Below are 16,859 nucleotides of genomic sequence, written 5' to 3'. Positions count from 1 at the left end.
ATTTTATAAAAGCTGCACCTTGGAACACCGCATCCAAAGATTGCACCAAGATAATTAGTGAACCAAACCATTTGGTGAATCAGATTAATCTTAGAAAGAACAAACACATGAGATTTCAGAAACAATTTTACATGAGAGAGTTAAAACAATTGCACTTTTTTGTTTCCTCCTAATACATTCTCCTTTCTAATCATCACTCTAATAGATGACCTCAAACGAACGAAAGAGTAGTTAACGTCAATCCAGAAATGGTTAGAATCTTCTCAATTAGTGTCTTTCAAGTTGAGAAGCTGGTTTCTCTTGAATACCAAGAAGACAACAACAAAGACCTGCAACATTGCAACTAACCCAACAAAGACTAGTCCCACAGTCTTCCCTTTGTTTAATCCACCTCTCTTTGGTTTCTCCGGAGGCCGAGGGGGAGGCGGAAACCGCCGTGAATGATTATTCTTTGGGGGAGGGGATTGCGACCTCGGTGGTGGTCCAGGTGGCGGTGGAGAAGACACAGGCTCGATTGTCTCTCTGACTGGAGGAGGAGGCGATGGAGAAATGCCTTGTTCAACGGTCCCATTGACAGGTGGCGGTGGCGGTGGAGGAGGAGGTGGAGGTGGTGGCGGGGGAGGCGGCGGAGGAGATTGTGGAGTCAGAGGTGGTTCTTGTGATTCGACGAGGAGGAAGCTATGAATGGTGAAAAACAGAGCGAGGATCAAAATAATGAAGCTCCGAGATCTGAAGAGACAACGCAGAAAACCCATTTTTGTAGATGTGATTGAATCAAAAACGGTCTTCTTCCTTGGTTGTCTTCGTCACCGGAATCAAAATGTGCGTCATCTGTAGGGAAAAAACATAACTTTCTCTCTGTTTTGTCGGAAAATTACAAGTTCTCCGTTTTGAATCCAGATTTCCGTAATATTCAGAAGAAGAACATGGATGTCACGATGGTAAAATTGACCCAAAAGAATACTACTTTGAGAGAGAGATGGTAAATTTTTCCCCGGGAAAATTCAGAGAGGGAATAACGGATTAAGGCTAATTTTGGTGAAGATTAACAAAGTTAGTTAATTTTCCGGTAAGATAACTGTTTAGATTTTGCAAGTTAGTTATAACTCTAATAACATATTACTGTTTTGATTAGAAAAACCAAAACTGTTCATTTGTCACATTATGCAACATCTGTATGGAAGAAGTTACTTATATTATTTACTAAGAACTATTATGTAATTTTTAATACATAATAAAAGCATTAGCATAGCAAATGCAGAGGTGACAAGTGTTTAAACGCTCCTTTTTTGGAATCTCTGAGAACTGAACTATGAAAACATACAGGCGAGAGTACAATCTAATGCTTTTGAAGTTTGATATGGTCTTTTAGGTACATGTATTTAGGGTAAAAAAATATCAATTCCAGTGCTATATAGATTATGTACATAAAGCAACTTTCATCTGAAAAGTCTTCTTCTTTTCCAACAAAGCAAGCATCTTATCTAGTGTGTGACCCTGAAAGAACAAAGCTCAAGTTTTACGGTGATGCTCATATACGATTCACTCATCATCTTCAGATACGTAAAGATGGTTAAAAAAAAACTTATCGAATTGAAGAAACCAGAATGCTAAGTTGAAGTTCAATAGAAGACAAGTTATCAAAGTTTGAAAGTAACAGTAAAAAAGAATGTGATTGCTTACAGAGCTTGAGAATTCTGTAGTATTCGGCTTTTTATCCTCATGCCATGGAACAAGCATAGTTTACCACCAGTTTGCCGTCAATTCCAAAGTTCTGCAAATACCAAACCAGAACCATGTAAGCAAATAGAAACATAGATTCTTAGATCCACAACACACAGAGACTAGAAAAAGACTTACATTATAAAGATCAATAACTGATTCATCAGGATTCGGCGAGAACGCACTATTCACATAGACAAACTTTTACCAAACAAGAGAGCAATGTCAGACCGATTATAAAAGATTCAAATACACATATAGAGAAGAAGCTGAGTGTGTATATACATACCAATGAGTCAGAATGGAGTTGTCTTCTTAGAAAGTCAATCACTTTAGCAAATTTATCAGTCCCTGGAATCTATCACACGCAATCGCACAACATTCAAAACACATATAAGATCATAAAGTACGATATGAGCCAGAGAGATTTTGCATAAATTGTGAACTAGTAAGCCCAATATTACCAAACAACAAGACTCAAAACCTCACATCAACACTCTAATTCATCAAGTTAAAACCAAATATAGTATACAACTTTATCAACATGAGATGACCCCATTATGGAAGAACAAAACCCTAGTTTGAGAGGAAGAGTGATATAAGAGTCTACCTTGAACTTAGATTGTTTGAGTATAGGAGCACCTCCAGTAGCTCTTAGATGAACAACAACTGTAACAGAAAGATAAACCCTAGAGAATACATCAAACTAATTCCAATTTCCTGATTTACGTAATTGGATTCATGGATTTCATCGATCCAATTTTTCGAATTCATGGATTAATCAAAAGATTCACCTTTTCGAACAGAGCTCGGCGACTCCGTCGCCATTGATGGTTTTTACGGCCGTAGCTGATGAAGAAGAGTAGAAGACGAAGACGAAGACGAAGACGTTACTCTGTTTTTTTCTCGTCTATTTCGGAAAACAAATTGAGGTTACGTTTTGGGCTTTTAAAAGCCTTGTTAGATTGGGCTTTATATTGATTATTATCAATCCTTTAAAAATAATAATTAAAAAATCGAATTTTAAAATAAACTTTTAATTAGCTTATGATTTTTTAGATCTCATCACAAACGTGTTAGTAGTAATTTTTATAAATCTTATTATATGAAGACAGTGTTAAAAAAAAAAAAAAAAAAAAAACTTATTATATGAAGTTTAAAGTATACTATTATCTTTATGAAAATACCACTATATTTTTTTTCTTTCGAAAATACCACAATACTTAAACTAAACTTAAACTTCCAAAATTAAACTCTAAATACTAAAACTAAACCTTAAATCGTAAATCCAAAATACTAAACAAAAATCAAAACTTTTAATTATAAACCCTGAAAAATGATTTTAATGTTTGTGGTTTTTTTTGACTAAAACTATAGGGGTATTTTTGGGGGGGGGGAAACAATTTGATAGTGGTATTTTTGGAAAAAAAAAATTAGTTTATTAATGGTAGTTTAGGATTTTATCTTACTTAAATCTACTGATTCTAATAATTTGAAGATATAAATTCATTTTGGATAACTCACAATAGCTTTTGATTGGCTAACAAGTAAAACCCGTATCAGACCTATACTGTCAAAGTTTTCTAACATTTTTTTTTTGTATAGTCAATCAGCAGTTTACACAACTGATTTGGGTAAAATTACTATTGTCATCGAGCATATATATCAAGACAAGTTCTACATGCATGGAGCTCTTTGAGCATGATTTTCAAAATTAATTTTATACAAATTGATTTATGTAACGTTTACATGTGTTACAAAAAAGTTGGTTACAAATCTATAAGAAAGAAATGTCCAAAATAATAATAAATCAATTGTGTACTTGAAATATCATTTAATTTGTCTCCATCTCAACTTGTGGCATATGATTAAGAAAGAAAAGGAAAAAAAGAGAAAGGACAAATTCAATAATTGTACCGATAGAGATGATAGTTTTGGACTAATCGACCAACAAACAGCAACAGCAACTATTATTATTTGTCTTAATCCATCCAAAGTTGATGTTGGATCTTTCTAAATTCAGCATTATATAAATCGCTAGTTATAAGGTCTAATTACTTCTCACGAGGAACAAACAACCTACATTCATTATTGGGACTAATTAATCTCGAGTAATGTATTCACTACTACCAAGTACCAACCCTTTAACTTTACTGAAAACAAACATATATATAATATTGGGATCAATGTAATTTGTGATTAGAATCTTTCTTCTATAATGAAAACATAAAACAACAAAAAGAGTAGACGAATTGAAAAAACACATACACACACAATAAACATATATATTATACACACACCAAAAAAAAAAAGAGAAGAGGAAGATGAGGAGGAGAAAGAGACGTTGATACGACGCCGTGTCTTCTTTTACATAAAAAAGCTGCAAATCAGTGACTGACAATCATCTTCTCGGGCATCCAACAAAATATTCTTCTTTTTCTTTGTAATGTTTTCTCTTGGGGTTGAGCGTATTTCAGATTTCCACATTTTTATTTTTAATATATAAGATATTATTCTTAGTAATATTTTATAATTTTCTCATCAAATGTATCATTTTTCAATCTGATTTTCAAACTATTTTACCAAAACAAAAATATTTTAAGACTTTAAGTTCATTTACTAAATACATGGAAAGCAAAAATTATCATATTCTTGGTTTGGCTTTGACATTATATTTCCTTTGTTTTCATGTAGTTTTATCCCATAATAAAATGAGTCCCTTAATTATTTTCAATTAAAAAGTATATATACAAAATAAAATGAAAAAATTTGTTCCCAAAAGATCAATTTTGATGGCATAATATGATTAGTATTATTATTAAATAATATAATTTAAACTGAACAAAAAGACTAAAATATAACATATACATATTTATATTTTTCTCATAAATTTGTCAAGGAGACAATTTGAACAAATAGACAGACTTGCGTGGAAAAAAGAGCTCTTGATTCTCATGCTCAACAATTATAAAAAAAAAAAAAAAAAAAAAGTCAATATAGGTCATATATGTGAAAGAAAATAATGGAGCAAGTACTGTTACTTATTACTGTTTTCTTTTTTCAAATTGGTCCAGCTTATTATGAGAGCCCACCAGGTGACGTGAAGAAGGAAGATTATATTTTTGCTTTCTAGTATAGGGATCGGACAAAACAAAAGAGAAGAGGAGTTCACACGTGTGCACGCGCGACAACCACTAGACATAAATTGGCCACCCGTCACGTGCGGGCTAAAGTCATATCCACTTGTTTTGGTCTCTCCACGTGCCCTCTCTTTATTCGTTTTCCTCTCCTGTCTCTTTCATTTTTTTCCTCAAAACAGTTTTACTCAAACACCATCGCTGTATCTATCAGATATGTACGTGCTTGTTCGTAATACGAACCATATCATTTTTATATAATCGTAATATATGGTTTTATAATGTCTTAGTCAACAAATGGACAAGAGATTAGTCTCAAAACCTAACCAAACTTCGTCTGCTTAATTTTGGTCCGCTACAAAGTACATATTTAACTAACGTGATTATATAACTACTGACCTACGTCACCTACATATGGCTACATCTATTCACGGAGCTATGTGTTGTTTCTAATGGATTAAGGCAATGTGAGTGCACGAGGATGACGAGTCGTGCATGCATGGTTGTTATGGGACATGGTATGCCCCTTCACTCTTTAATTATTATCAGATATACGTAAATTTATGGCATAGTTTTATAGTGTATATGATACGTAGCTCTCTAATTGCTTTTACTGATTGATATGTTCACCAACTTCTTGCTTATAGTGCCCACCTGAAAAATAAATTAAAATATATTTACATGTATAAGATTTCTTGCATTGATTTCTTAGATAGCGAGAAGTCGAAAGATTATTTGCATATTATTAGATTAATGGAAACATATCAGATTTGATATGTAATGTAATATCAGGTAAGACATCGTCACTACTACAACAAAACATAGAATTGGTTACTGCAATTTGCGACTAAAAACACAGTCGCTAAATTTAACGACTGAATTGCGATTGTTTAGCTATTAAATGGCTATTAAAATAAAATAGTCGTCTAATAGACGCTAATTGGATACTGATTCATATTGTCGTAGTGTAGTCGCCAATTTGCGACTAATTTAGAGACCAGTTTGACAGTCGCTAAAAGATTGCGACTAAAAAGCTACTATTTAGCGACTGCTTTAATAAATTTGGGCATTAACACAATTTGGGCCGTGACAAAACACGAAAACCCATTTTTTCGTTTTCTTCCCTGAACAAACCCTAATCTAACATTTCTTTTCTCAATTTCTTCTTCTTCTTCTTCTTCGAGACGAAACGGCGAAACCTCAAAACCCTAGATCTAAACCGTAAACCCTCCTTCTTCCTCTCACTCGACGAAACCGTAAACCCTTGATGGCTGGATTAAAGAAAAGAGGCGGAGGAAGAAGAAACCCCTCTAATCGAACCTCTGGAACCTCACAAACGGCGAATCACAGACCCGCAAATCTTCCTCCCCAATATACCTTCACACCAGCGAACCAGCGAGTTCCAGAGACTAATTCTCAGAGAACTCCTGTCCCAATCCTCCAGCCTCCAGCGAGACCTACACCTTCTTACCGAGACTATCTACCTCCGACAAATCTGTTCCAGCACTCGAGGAGCTTTCCCGGAACATCCCCTTCCGGCGAAGATCCAACCAGGCGTCCTTTTCCTCAACCTCTCGCCTCCGCGACGAATCCACCAGAATTCTCGAGTCAACTTCGAGAGTCTCCTCAACCGTCAGTCACGAATCATCATCGACAGTCTCCTCAAGTCTTGAATCTACCTCGAGAGTCTCCTCTACCTCGACAGTCTCATCGACCACCCTCTTCTCAACCTGGTCAACCTCGAGCAGCTTCTGCATCGCTTCACAGTTCTCAAGCGCAAAACTCATATGAGGAAGAAGCTGATTATGAGGATGACGGTGCAAGGGAATCAAATCTCCCAGCTGATGTACTCGCTTCTTTACATAACATGCTTGTCCAACCAGGCCGTGAGAAGTATACCACTGTCCTCTCTCCCTCATTAGAGCGTGGAACCACTTGGTAAGAATTTGGATTAGAATTTTGTATTTTGGATTAGAATTTGATTGTGTTTGTTTGTTTGGATTAGAATTTGATTGTGTTTGTTTGTTTGTGATTAGAATTTGGATTAGAATTTTGTATTTTGGATTGTTTGTTTTTGTTTGTGATTAGAATTTTACTTGATTGATCGATTTGTTTGTGTTTGATTGGAATTTTACTACTGATTTGTTTGTGTTTGAAGGTTTGGTAAAGACAAGTCATCACTTACCCGAAAGATTACAAAAGTGTTTACAAACAAGTTTGATGGTCCATATTACAGTTGGGGTTGTGTTCCGAATGCAAGAAGAGAAGGTTACTTCTTGGAATTCGCGGTAAACTTCTACTCCTTTCAATTTGATTTCTGTATTTATAGTTTTTTTTCTTGGATTTTTTACACTAACACTAGTCTTCTTTTGTAGAAAACACACACATGGGATCCCTCTCTAATCGGTGTGGTTCAAGCAAAGTTCTATAGCATTTGTCAAAACCGTATGAAAGACATGGTTTCCAAGGCAGCAGCTCAGCGAGAGGAAGTGACACCGAGATGGATTGAGAGAAGTCTTTAGAAAAAAATGTGTGACTATTGGAACACAGAAGAAGCCATGGCAAAGAGTGCAACCACTTCAGCAGCTCGAATGTCTTACCGTAATGGTCTTGGCCCTCACAAGCATTTATCAGGGCCGAAGTCTTACTTACAAATCAAACAAGAGATGGTGAGTTACATCATAACATTTTCATTGTTTAATTACTTGGTTCCTAACCTTTTCATTGTCTAACATTTCAGAAAGTAGAATTGGGAAGACCGCCAACTATTCCTGAAGTTTTTCTCAGGACTCATACCAAAAAAGATGGTACTTTTGTGGATAAGAAAGCGTAAGCAGTTCATGAGGCATATAAGAAAAGAAAGGAAGCTAAGTTGGCTGCTCAGGATAATGATGAGTCTTCAGATGGTACTTCACGTCGATCAGAGCTATCTCACGAGAAGGATGATGAGCTCTTTCTTCAGGTAATTTGCTTCTTTCTAATAAGCTATTAAGTTTTTCATTGTTAAGAAATTATAATAACTTTTTCTCTCTGTTTTGTGTATGGAGTCTACTTACATAAATGATAGAGGAACATACTTTGGAGTTGGAAGCCTAGGAAGTTACATCAACGGGAAGCGGAAGTACCCTGGAAGCTCTTCTACTTTCACAACCCTGCAACAACAGCTTGAAGATGCTAACCGCAAGATAGAGGAACAAGCAGCTCTACAAGCAGAGCGTGACGCAGAGGCTTCACGAGTTGCAGCTGAGGCTTTACGGGTTGCATCTGAGCAACAAGCAGAGATCTCACGCTTGGTGAGCTTCCTCAAGATTAACCCAAACTATGTCGCCTTCCTCGAGTCTCAAACCAATGACTCAAACCCTGTTGATTTTCAAAATTAGGTTTCCTCATGTAATATTTGCTTGTTTATTTGCTTGGATATTTGGATCTTTTTTGGAACTTTTGCAACTTTTGTAAAAACATGGTACTTATGTCTTTGTTTAATTTCATGTTTGTTATGTTTTAGTACATGTTTTCTTAATCAGTTTTGGTATTACAAAATCAAATAATGCATTTTTACCCGATTTTTTTTAAAAACATGATAATTAAACAGTCGTAAAAAGTCACCAAAACGTAAACAAAACAGTACCCAAACAGTCGCAAATGAGTAATATATCAGTCGCTAAAGTGTTGCAATTCAGTCACAACTTTAGAGGCTGTTTGGCGAAGGAAGAGCGACCCTAATTATCAGTCGTCAATTAATAGCTCCATAGCGACTATTTTTTTTAGCGACGCACTATTTAACGACTACGTATGTCAGTCGGCAATCAGTCGTGACTAAGTAGTTAACGACTATATAGTGACTGTTTTTATAATCGGTAAATCCATGTTTTCTTGTAGTGCATGTTATTAGATAATCGACGTGAAATCAATATCTACTTATATATACGATTTATATATGTTGCCGCAAAACTTATTTTGCAAATAACTTTACAAGCAACTCACAAATTTTGGTTCTCTAGCAAATTAACTAGTATTTTCTTAACACTTCAATTTTGTTGTTTCAACTGTATGTTAGCTCTCTAGATATTGTCGTCCAACCGGAAAACATTATGGATTATTACAACAATATCTGATTAAACATGAACTGGTGACTTAAGAAATAAAACTGAGTAGTTTTCATGGGGTTGATATGTTTCTAGTGGTGTAAATTAGGATGCATAATTTAATGACAACTATGATCATTTATAGTAATTTTTTTTAAAAAAAAAAAAAAAAAAGAAGAAAAGATGATCTTACCATGTGTGTTGTTTGTTCCCTTTGTATAGGATTTTTTTTGTGGCTACGGATTACCCCTTTTGCTCTTCTTAATTGTTTCATACTTTAATAAAGTGTACTTATCAAATTAAGAATGTTTGAATAGCTTTACTAAGTGTATCGTATTATGCTGCTATGATTAGGGGCTATTATATATTTAACCTTTTTTATTAATGTACATATACGATGAATTCATATTTGGATTCCGACTTTGTCTTAGGTTATTACTATAAGATGCATAATGTAAGGACCATTTACTAAATTTTAACATACATATGGTAGGTATTTAGTTAGATGATATCATGCGTATAAAGGGCATATAGTTTAGAAAGATACGAGAATGTCATGCGTATAATCCAATTGTGATCTTGAAGTCGCGCACTTGAGACAATAACAAATTAAGCCAATGAAAAAAAAAAAAAAAAAGATTGGAACGTTAGTAAAAAAAGAGAGAATCAAATTATTGGATACTCTTGTCCATGACATTTGAGACCATGTCTCTTTCACTCTTGTCCCCCTATATCTTATTGATCATAATTAGTATTTAGTAACATCAAATCAAATATTCTACTTTCCTATATATATTTGTTTTTTTAAAGTAGCGTCAAAGAAAGTAAAAAACAACAGAAGCAATTGTAACTGAATTCCAACTTGGAGGAGATTATAATGTAATTATGTAAGGTAGGTGCGGATGACTGGTTAACGAAATTAAAACGATATGGTTAAAATTTTGAAAACTTAATTACATAATTCCAATAAATAATGCATTTTGTTTTGAGCTATCCGTTAAAAAAACATTTAAGTTTTTGTGTCACCAATAGGAAGGATCATCACCACGGTTAGAAATATAATATAAACATAATTCTATATACATATATATATATATTATAAATATACATTTTGATTGGTTGTTTAGTAGAAAAAATAATAAAAAAAATAAAAAAAATAAAGAATGAAAATAAAAACCATAACACATACTGTATATAAGATTGATGAGTGGATCCCATCAGGTGACATAAAGAAAAAAAAATTCAACTTCCCTTTGCTGTCCGAATTGATGACAAAGGTAAGAAAATCTGCCTTTTGCTTTATGTAATTTTCAACTCATCTTCGATTACCAAAGATGTTCGTTCGTCTCTGGCGCCTCTTGATTTCGAAGTTGTAATTTAAATTAGTAATTTGATAAATTCCAAATAATTAGAATCAAGAGCTGATCAATAATCTAATTAGTTAATACAAACAAAACCCACAAGTTACTCGTAACACGCTATCAATTGAAGTCTATAACATATGATACCCACTTACTAAAAATTAAACAAAGTAATTAAATTATTAAAATCATCTAGAAATAATTCGATTCGTGTTTAACCGAGTTGTTTCGTAAACCGGAAGCTCTTCTCGATACCTATCGATTCCTATCGCCGATAAGTTATCCAATTCGAACAGATCAGAGCTCGTGCAACTCAACGCATCATCATCATCATCCTCGTCTTCTTCTTCTTCTTCGTCTACATCGTCGCCGGAGATTTTGACAACGTCTTTGTTGCTTTTCTGGTAAGTTCTGAGAAGCTCCTTAGCTGCTTCGATCACACGACGATTCTCTTCCATGACTCGGATCTCTAGAGTATCATAGTTTCGATGATGACGAGTGGATTCATCATATTCTCTTTTGTTGTTGTTGTACTTGGAGTTGGAGGAGTCTTCGTCAAAGATGACGTTGACGGGACAAAACCTAACGGATCGTTTCGATTTCTCGCTAGAAGACGGCGTTTTACTCAAGCAAGATCTGGAGAAGGACGACGCGGAGGAGCACGTTGTGGTGGTAGACGACGCCGCGGCAGCAGAGTTGACGGTGGTGGTGTTGATTTTGTTAAGCTTTTTGGTGTTACCGGCGCCGGTGAAAATAGAGTTGAGAAAAGTGGCGAGACGACCGCCGGGAGAAATGGGTTGTTTGACTTTCTTGAGATCGGTGTAGATCCTCAACGCTTTGGATTTGGTTTTGAGAAAGCTTCCTCCATGTTCTTGTTTTTTAGTGTTGTTTGGTTCCACGACGGTGGTTCGGATGGGTTTGGGGTGATGATGAGAAGAAGAATGAATAGCCGGAGAGGATTTAGAACGTCGATAAAAAGATTCAGACTCGGAAGAAGAGAAACCACCGCTGGAGTCGGAGGAGGTTGAGGTAGTAGTAGAGGAGAGCTTTAAGAAGACAGGTTCTTGTTCTGAGTTTTTTTTAAGATTCCTGGATCTGATGAAACCGTCGGCGGCGGCGGTTGCGCGGCGGTTGGAAGAAGAAGAAACGCGAGCTGTCGTCGTCGTCTCGTCGCGGTTCTGATGCTTGGTCTTTCTCATGGAGGAGGAGTTAGGAGAGGAATCGTCGATGGAGCGGTAGATTTGGTCGAGGAGAGAAGAGGAGAAAGAAGGATGACGGTGGTTACGGAGATGACGGTGGTGTTGGTGGTGGTGGTGGTCTAGTGGTTCCCAAGGATCCATGAGAGGAAGAAGAAGTGAATGGTTCTTTATAGAGGAAGAAGGGGGAATGATAGTGTTGGGAATCTGGTGAAGAGAGAATGATTAAGAGAGAAGAAGAGAGCACGCTCTGTTTTCTTTGTCTCTGTATTGTGTTTTGCTTTGATATGAGAGAGAGTATCTGAAAGAGTGTAAATGTGAAATGAGGCGATGAAGATGAAGGAGAAAGAAAAGGGGTATCTATCTATCATTCAAATACTATTCACTGCCACGTGTTATTTTCATATTAAAATGTTTTAACTGTTTTTTTCTTAGGTGGAATTGGGTGCCAGGTTGGAAAATAGTTGTTGGCAACTGATTTGCTTTTAAAACATTTTTTTGTCAGAAATATATTTAATTTTTATTTTTGACCGTCAGAAATCTATATTATGAAAGTTGCTCAACTTTCTCCATATAAATGACATTTCAACAATAGAGAGAGTGACACCTCTCAACCCAAATTAAAAGCACATAAATTAAATAAACTAAAAACAAACATATTTAAAATTAAAAAAGAATTTGAAACATTTTCCATGTTTTTTATTCTTTTTCATATCATAAACAATTTTAATATTTATATAAGAAATCTAGAAAGGCTTAGAACATGTTGATGTATTCTTTAAGTAAGTAGATGCATCACCAAAAGATAAAAATGTATCGACAGTAAAACAAAAGATTTGCTTTGTCCTCTTATAGTAAACCATGAAGGTATGAACATATGGTTTAGGCGCTATAATTTTCTCAACAATTTTGAAGGGTTGTAGCAGTGACTAGGAATTTGATTAATATTGTAGAGAAATTCATCAAAGTGTGTCCTTAGAGAAATAAATTTTTATATATGAAAAGATCAGAGTTTTGTTCACTATCGAATGAAAGATAGTTAAATCAATGATATAATGTTGGTTGAAGAAAATTCATAGAAAAAAAAGAAGGAAATTAAATTAAATTGTTGACAAAAAAAAAATTAAATTCTAGAGTTATAGTCAAGAAATTGAACAGCTAGCAGGAAGGAAAGTTGTCTATCTTAATTATAACCATTAAAGAGTTAACCAAGCGGCATGAAAATCTTTTTGATAAAGAGAATTTGATCCCATGGTATTTAGTTGAGAAGCTTAAATACAAGTATATCTAAATACTTAAGTTTTAGACAAGAATTGTAGGATGTTTAAATGTTTTTAATCTACAAATCAAATGTGCAAGTGAAAATCTTTTTGATAAAAGAAAATTTTAGAGTCCCTTGGTATTTAGTTGAAAAGCTTAAATACAAATTGTATCTAAATACCTAAGTTTTAGACAAGAATTGTAGGATGTTAAAAAAAAAATTATATACCAATCAAATGTGCAAATGGTATGATTATTTTACTTCCTAAAAAAAATATGCTAATAGTTTTCGTCTATAAAAATCACTTTAAAATAAGATTTAGCTTTAAACAAAATTTAGTATTCTTTGCCACCTCGTAAAAGAAATCTTAGTTTTGTCTAATATATAATTTTTAATCTTCCATATGTGAAAACATAAGAAGCAAAGAAAGTATTACAATAAATATATATATAGATATAAACAAACCCGCACATACTGCGGTTATTCATCTAGTATAATTAATTCTTCAACTTATTGCTTGTGGTAATATAGTTTTCACAATTTATAATCTATCTGTTGCAAATTTACTCTCTCTCTTTTTTTTTTTTCATGTTTCAAATTACTCTTTTATTATTATTTTGAACATTATTCAGCCATCACAGTTATCACTACTTAGTTATACTTAAAATTTTCTTTCTCCCTATTTTTTTTTTTAAAAACATCGTGACATATACAGTATGTTTCTCTATTTTGTCCAGAAAATAAATTCTTAATCGATGTTTATGTCTCCTGAATAGTCATTCTTTTTGAAAAACAACAAAGCAAATTAACAAATAAATAAAAGAAACTGTACGTGTAATTTTATAACACAAACGAATTATATAAATCGTTCATAACAGAACAGCAAATCCAGTATTTGATCTTGGGTCCATTACAGCTTTTCCTTTCTTAAATTTATATTCGTACGTTCCATTAATTAATCATTAAATACTGGAACAGTATAATTAGTTACACAATAATATTCACGAGTATGTAATTCGATCTTTTGTAGTAAAAAAATTAAAGACATGATCGTTGTCATTTACAATTTTTTTTTGTGTGCAAACTGTACTTTAATTTTAATTGAATTAAACCAGAAACTATTGAGTTGCGGAGATTGCAGAAACCAGAAATCAGGTGCTTTTGTGCATAAAATTGTGAGTTGTCGGAAGGCCATTTCAAAGTGGCGTAAATCACAAGTCCCATATGGTAGGGAAACTATTGAGGATTTAAAGCGGCAGTTGGAGGTGGTTTTGGCAGATGATTCAATTCCTCCTGATACAATCTCGGATTTACAAAATCGCTTACGCCAGGCGTATGTGGATGAAGAGATTTACTGGTATCAAAAGAGTCGGAGCAAATGGATGAGATTGGGGGATAAAAATTCCAGATATTTTCATGCCTTAACAAAGCAAAGACGGGCTCGTAATCGGATCACGGGTTTGTTTAATAAGGATGACATATGGTCAACCGAGGACGTGGATATATGTAATACGGCGGTCTCTTATTTTGAGGATTTGTTTACTTCAACAAACCCGGAGAATTTTGAGGAGGTCCTACGGGAGGTCAATACGGTTATTACAGCTGAGGATAATGAGCGGCTGACAACACCCGCTACGGAGGCTGAGGTCAAGTCTGCTTTATTTATGATGCACCCGGATAAAGCCCCTGGCCCAGACGGGATGACAGCTTTGTTTTTCCAAAAAGCATGGGGTATAGTTAAGACGGATCTTGTAGATTTGGTTAATAGATTTTTAGGGGAGGGAGTTTTTGACAAGGGCCTAAATCGAACCCATATTTGCCTTATTCCAAAGGTGGCCAAGCCAACTAGAATGGCAGAATTACGGCCGATTAGTCTGTGTAACGTTGGATACAAGATTATATCAAAGATTTTATGTCAACGTCTTAAGAGGGTTTTACCAGGTCTTATCTCTGAGACTCAATCGGCTTTCGTCCCAGGTCGGCTGATCTCAGATAACATCCTTATAGCTCAAGAGATGTTTCATGGTTTGCGCACAAACCCGTCTTGTAAAGGAAAATTTATGGCCATCAAAACAGACATGAGCAAGGCATATGATAGGGTGGAGTGGGATTTTGTGGCAGCTCTGTTACAGAAGATGGGTTTCGCCGAGTCATGGGTTTCCTGGATAATGTTTTGTGTCACTTCGGTAGAGTGTAGGGTTCTTATTAATGGTCAGCCGAATGGTTTGATAGTTCCACAGAGGGGGTTGCGACAAGGTGATCCTTTGTCTCCTTATTTGTTTATCCTATGCACAGAGGCTTTAATTGCTAATATACGGAAAGCAGAAAGGGATAAACTTATTACCGGGATCAAAGTGGCAAATAAATGCCCGCCTATTACGCATTTGTTGTTTGCCGATGATAGTCTGATCTTCTGTAAGGCGGATAGAGGACAATGTCGGGTTATTTTAGATATTCTAAAACAGTATGAGTCTGTCTCGGGTCAACAAATTAATTTTACAAAATCATCGGTACAATTTGGGCACAAGATTGATGAGCAGACAAAAACCGAACTTCAGGACGTTCTCGGGATCACAACCCTGGGTGGTATGGGATCGTATCTGGGCTTACCTGAGAGTTTGGGTGGGGCTAAGACTAAGGTTTTCTCCTTTGTTAGGGAGCGGATTCAGCGTCGGATGAATGGTTGGACAGCAAATTTACTATCAAAAGGGGGAAGGGAAGTGATGATTAAATCTGTGGCTACTGCTGTTCCAACTTTTGTGATGTCTTGTTTTCGTTTACCAAAAACAATAACATCCAAGCTTACCAGTGCAGTGGCAAATTTTTGGTGGAGTACTAGTGGTCAGACAGGGGGCATGCATTGGCTTGCCTGGGAGAAATTATGTGTTAGTAAACAGTTGGGTGGTCTTGGCTTTAGGAATGTGGATGACTTTAATTCGGCATTATTAGCCAAGCAACTATGGCGTCTAATAGACGTTCCAGAGTCGCTGTTTGCCAGGGTGTTTAAAAGTAGGTATTATAGGAATACGCATCCTTTGGATCCAATTAGGTCATACTCTCCCTCCTATGGGTGGAGGAGTATATGTTCTGCTCGCTCTCTGGTTAATAAAGGGCTTATTAAACGGGTTGGCTCTGGGGACACCATTTCTATATGGTCTGACCCTTGGGTACCAGCTCAATTCCCGAGACCAGCTTTAAGTAAGGGTCCGTTAAAGGACTCTTCTCTTCAAATGAATCAATTAATTGATCGACAAACTAATACTTGGCGTTTGGATATGCTTAATGAGCATTTTGACCCACTTGATGTTGCATTCATAAGGGCTATACCTTTGGGTGGTAATCAAAAGGATGATCCTTTTGGTTGGCACTTCACGAAAACAGGGAAGTATACAGTCAAATCTGGCTATCACACTGCACGTCATGACGTGTCTCGGACTTTTGCGGCCACTGGCTCTGGCCCGGAAATTACCCCCCTGCTGGCTAGCGTGTGGAGGGCTCGTTGCCCACCTAAGATCCAACATTTTATGTGGCAGGTCTTAACTGGGTGTATTTCGGTTTCGGCAAATTTGGGACGACGGGGTATTGCTTGCGACTTACGGTGCGTGCGATGTGGCGCGGATGTGGAGACTATCAATCACGCAATCTTTGTGTGTCCTCCGGCCCGTCAGGTTTGGGCTCTAGCTCATGTACCAGTGGGACCAAATTCTTTCCCGACGGAATCAGTATATGCAAATGTTGATCATTTTTTGGGTCAGCAGAATCCTGGGGCCCATGTTGCGGCGTTTCCGTGGCTTATGTGGTTTATTTTGAAAGCACGGAATGCACGTGTTTTTGAAAATATTGTGGAGCGGCCGGAGGATATTGTTAGCTTAGCAGAGGGCGAAGCTGCAGCGTGGCAGAAGGCTCAGGTCGAGGACGACCCGGTGTCATATCCCACCATTCCAGCAGTTTTGGAGACCCCGGCTAGGGTGGCCACAACCTCCCTTCCTTCGGTTTTTTCGGGATACCGATGCTTCATAGATGGATCTTGGAAAGCAGGGGATTTGTATGCAGGTGCTGGATGGTGTTGTACCTCCGCCCAGACAGGTTTGCCGTTT

General features: G+C 36.1%; 3 protein-coding genes and 1 pseudogene across 3 annotated transcripts; 1 reads left to right on the top strand and 3 right to left on the bottom strand.

The window, feature by feature from the left end:
- Positions 1 to 70: 70 nt before the first annotated feature.
- LOC104778361 (uncharacterized) lies at positions 71 to 888 on the bottom strand. The gene has a single exon (XM_010502791.3). The coding sequence runs from the start codon at positions 753 to 755 to the stop codon at positions 264 to 266; it is 492 nt and encodes a 163-aa protein (XP_010501093.1). The 5' UTR covers positions 756 to 888; the 3' UTR covers positions 71 to 263.
- A 383-nt stretch (positions 889 to 1,271) lies between these two features.
- On the bottom strand, positions 1,272 to 2,672 carry LOC104778360 (ubiquitin-like protein ATG12A). Its single transcript, XM_010502790.2, has 6 exons — positions 2,517 to 2,672; positions 2,333 to 2,391; positions 2,012 to 2,080; positions 1,861 to 1,923; positions 1,684 to 1,774; positions 1,272 to 1,497 (listed from the first exon to the last, which is right to left on the bottom strand). The coding sequence occupies exons 1-5, from the start codon at positions 2,548 to 2,550 to the stop codon at positions 1,721 to 1,723; spliced, it is 279 nt and encodes a 92-aa protein (XP_010501092.1). The 5' UTR covers positions 2,551 to 2,672; the 3' UTR covers positions 1,272 to 1,497; positions 1,684 to 1,720.
- A 4,039-nt stretch (positions 2,673 to 6,711) lies between these two features.
- Positions 6,712 to 8,239, top strand: LOC147947900 (uncharacterized; annotated as a pseudogene).
- Positions 8,240 to 10,306: 2,067 nt separating this feature from the next.
- On the bottom strand, positions 10,307 to 11,909 carry LOC104778359 (protein BIG GRAIN 1-like B). The gene has a single exon (XM_010502789.3). The coding sequence runs from the start codon at positions 11,643 to 11,645 to the stop codon at positions 10,494 to 10,496; it is 1,152 nt and encodes a 383-aa protein (XP_010501091.2). The 5' UTR covers positions 11,646 to 11,909; the 3' UTR covers positions 10,307 to 10,493.
- Between the last annotated feature and the right edge of the window lie 4,950 nt (positions 11,910 to 16,859).

This window comes from Camelina sativa, chromosome 3 (genome assembly GCF_030686135.1).
Source record: "Camelina sativa cultivar CO46 ecotype springtype chromosome 3, ASM3068613v1".
NCBI lineage: Eukaryota > Viridiplantae > Streptophyta > Magnoliopsida > Brassicales > Brassicaceae > Camelina > Camelina sativa.
This window is presented reverse-complemented; position numbering and strand designations above follow the sequence as displayed.

Coding starts and splice junctions, on each gene's coding strand:
- LOC104778360 (XM_010502790.2), bottom strand. CDS start 2,550: ATGGCGACGGAGTCGCCGAGCTCTGTTCGAAAAG. Junction 2,392..2,516: donor GCCGAGCTCTGTTCGAAAAG/GTGAATCTTTTG, acceptor TTTCTGTTACAG/TTGTTGTTCATCTAAGAGCT. Junction 2,081..2,332: donor TCAAACAATCTAAGTTCAAG/GTAGACTCTTAT, acceptor TGCGTGTGATAG/ATTCCAGGGACTGATAAATT.
- LOC104778359 (XM_010502789.3), bottom strand. CDS start 11,645: ATGGATCCTTGGGAACCACTAGACCACCACCACCACCAACACCACCGT.
- LOC104778361 (XM_010502791.3), bottom strand. CDS start 755: ATGGGTTTTCTGCGTTGTCTCTTCAGATCTCGGAGCTTCATTATTTTG.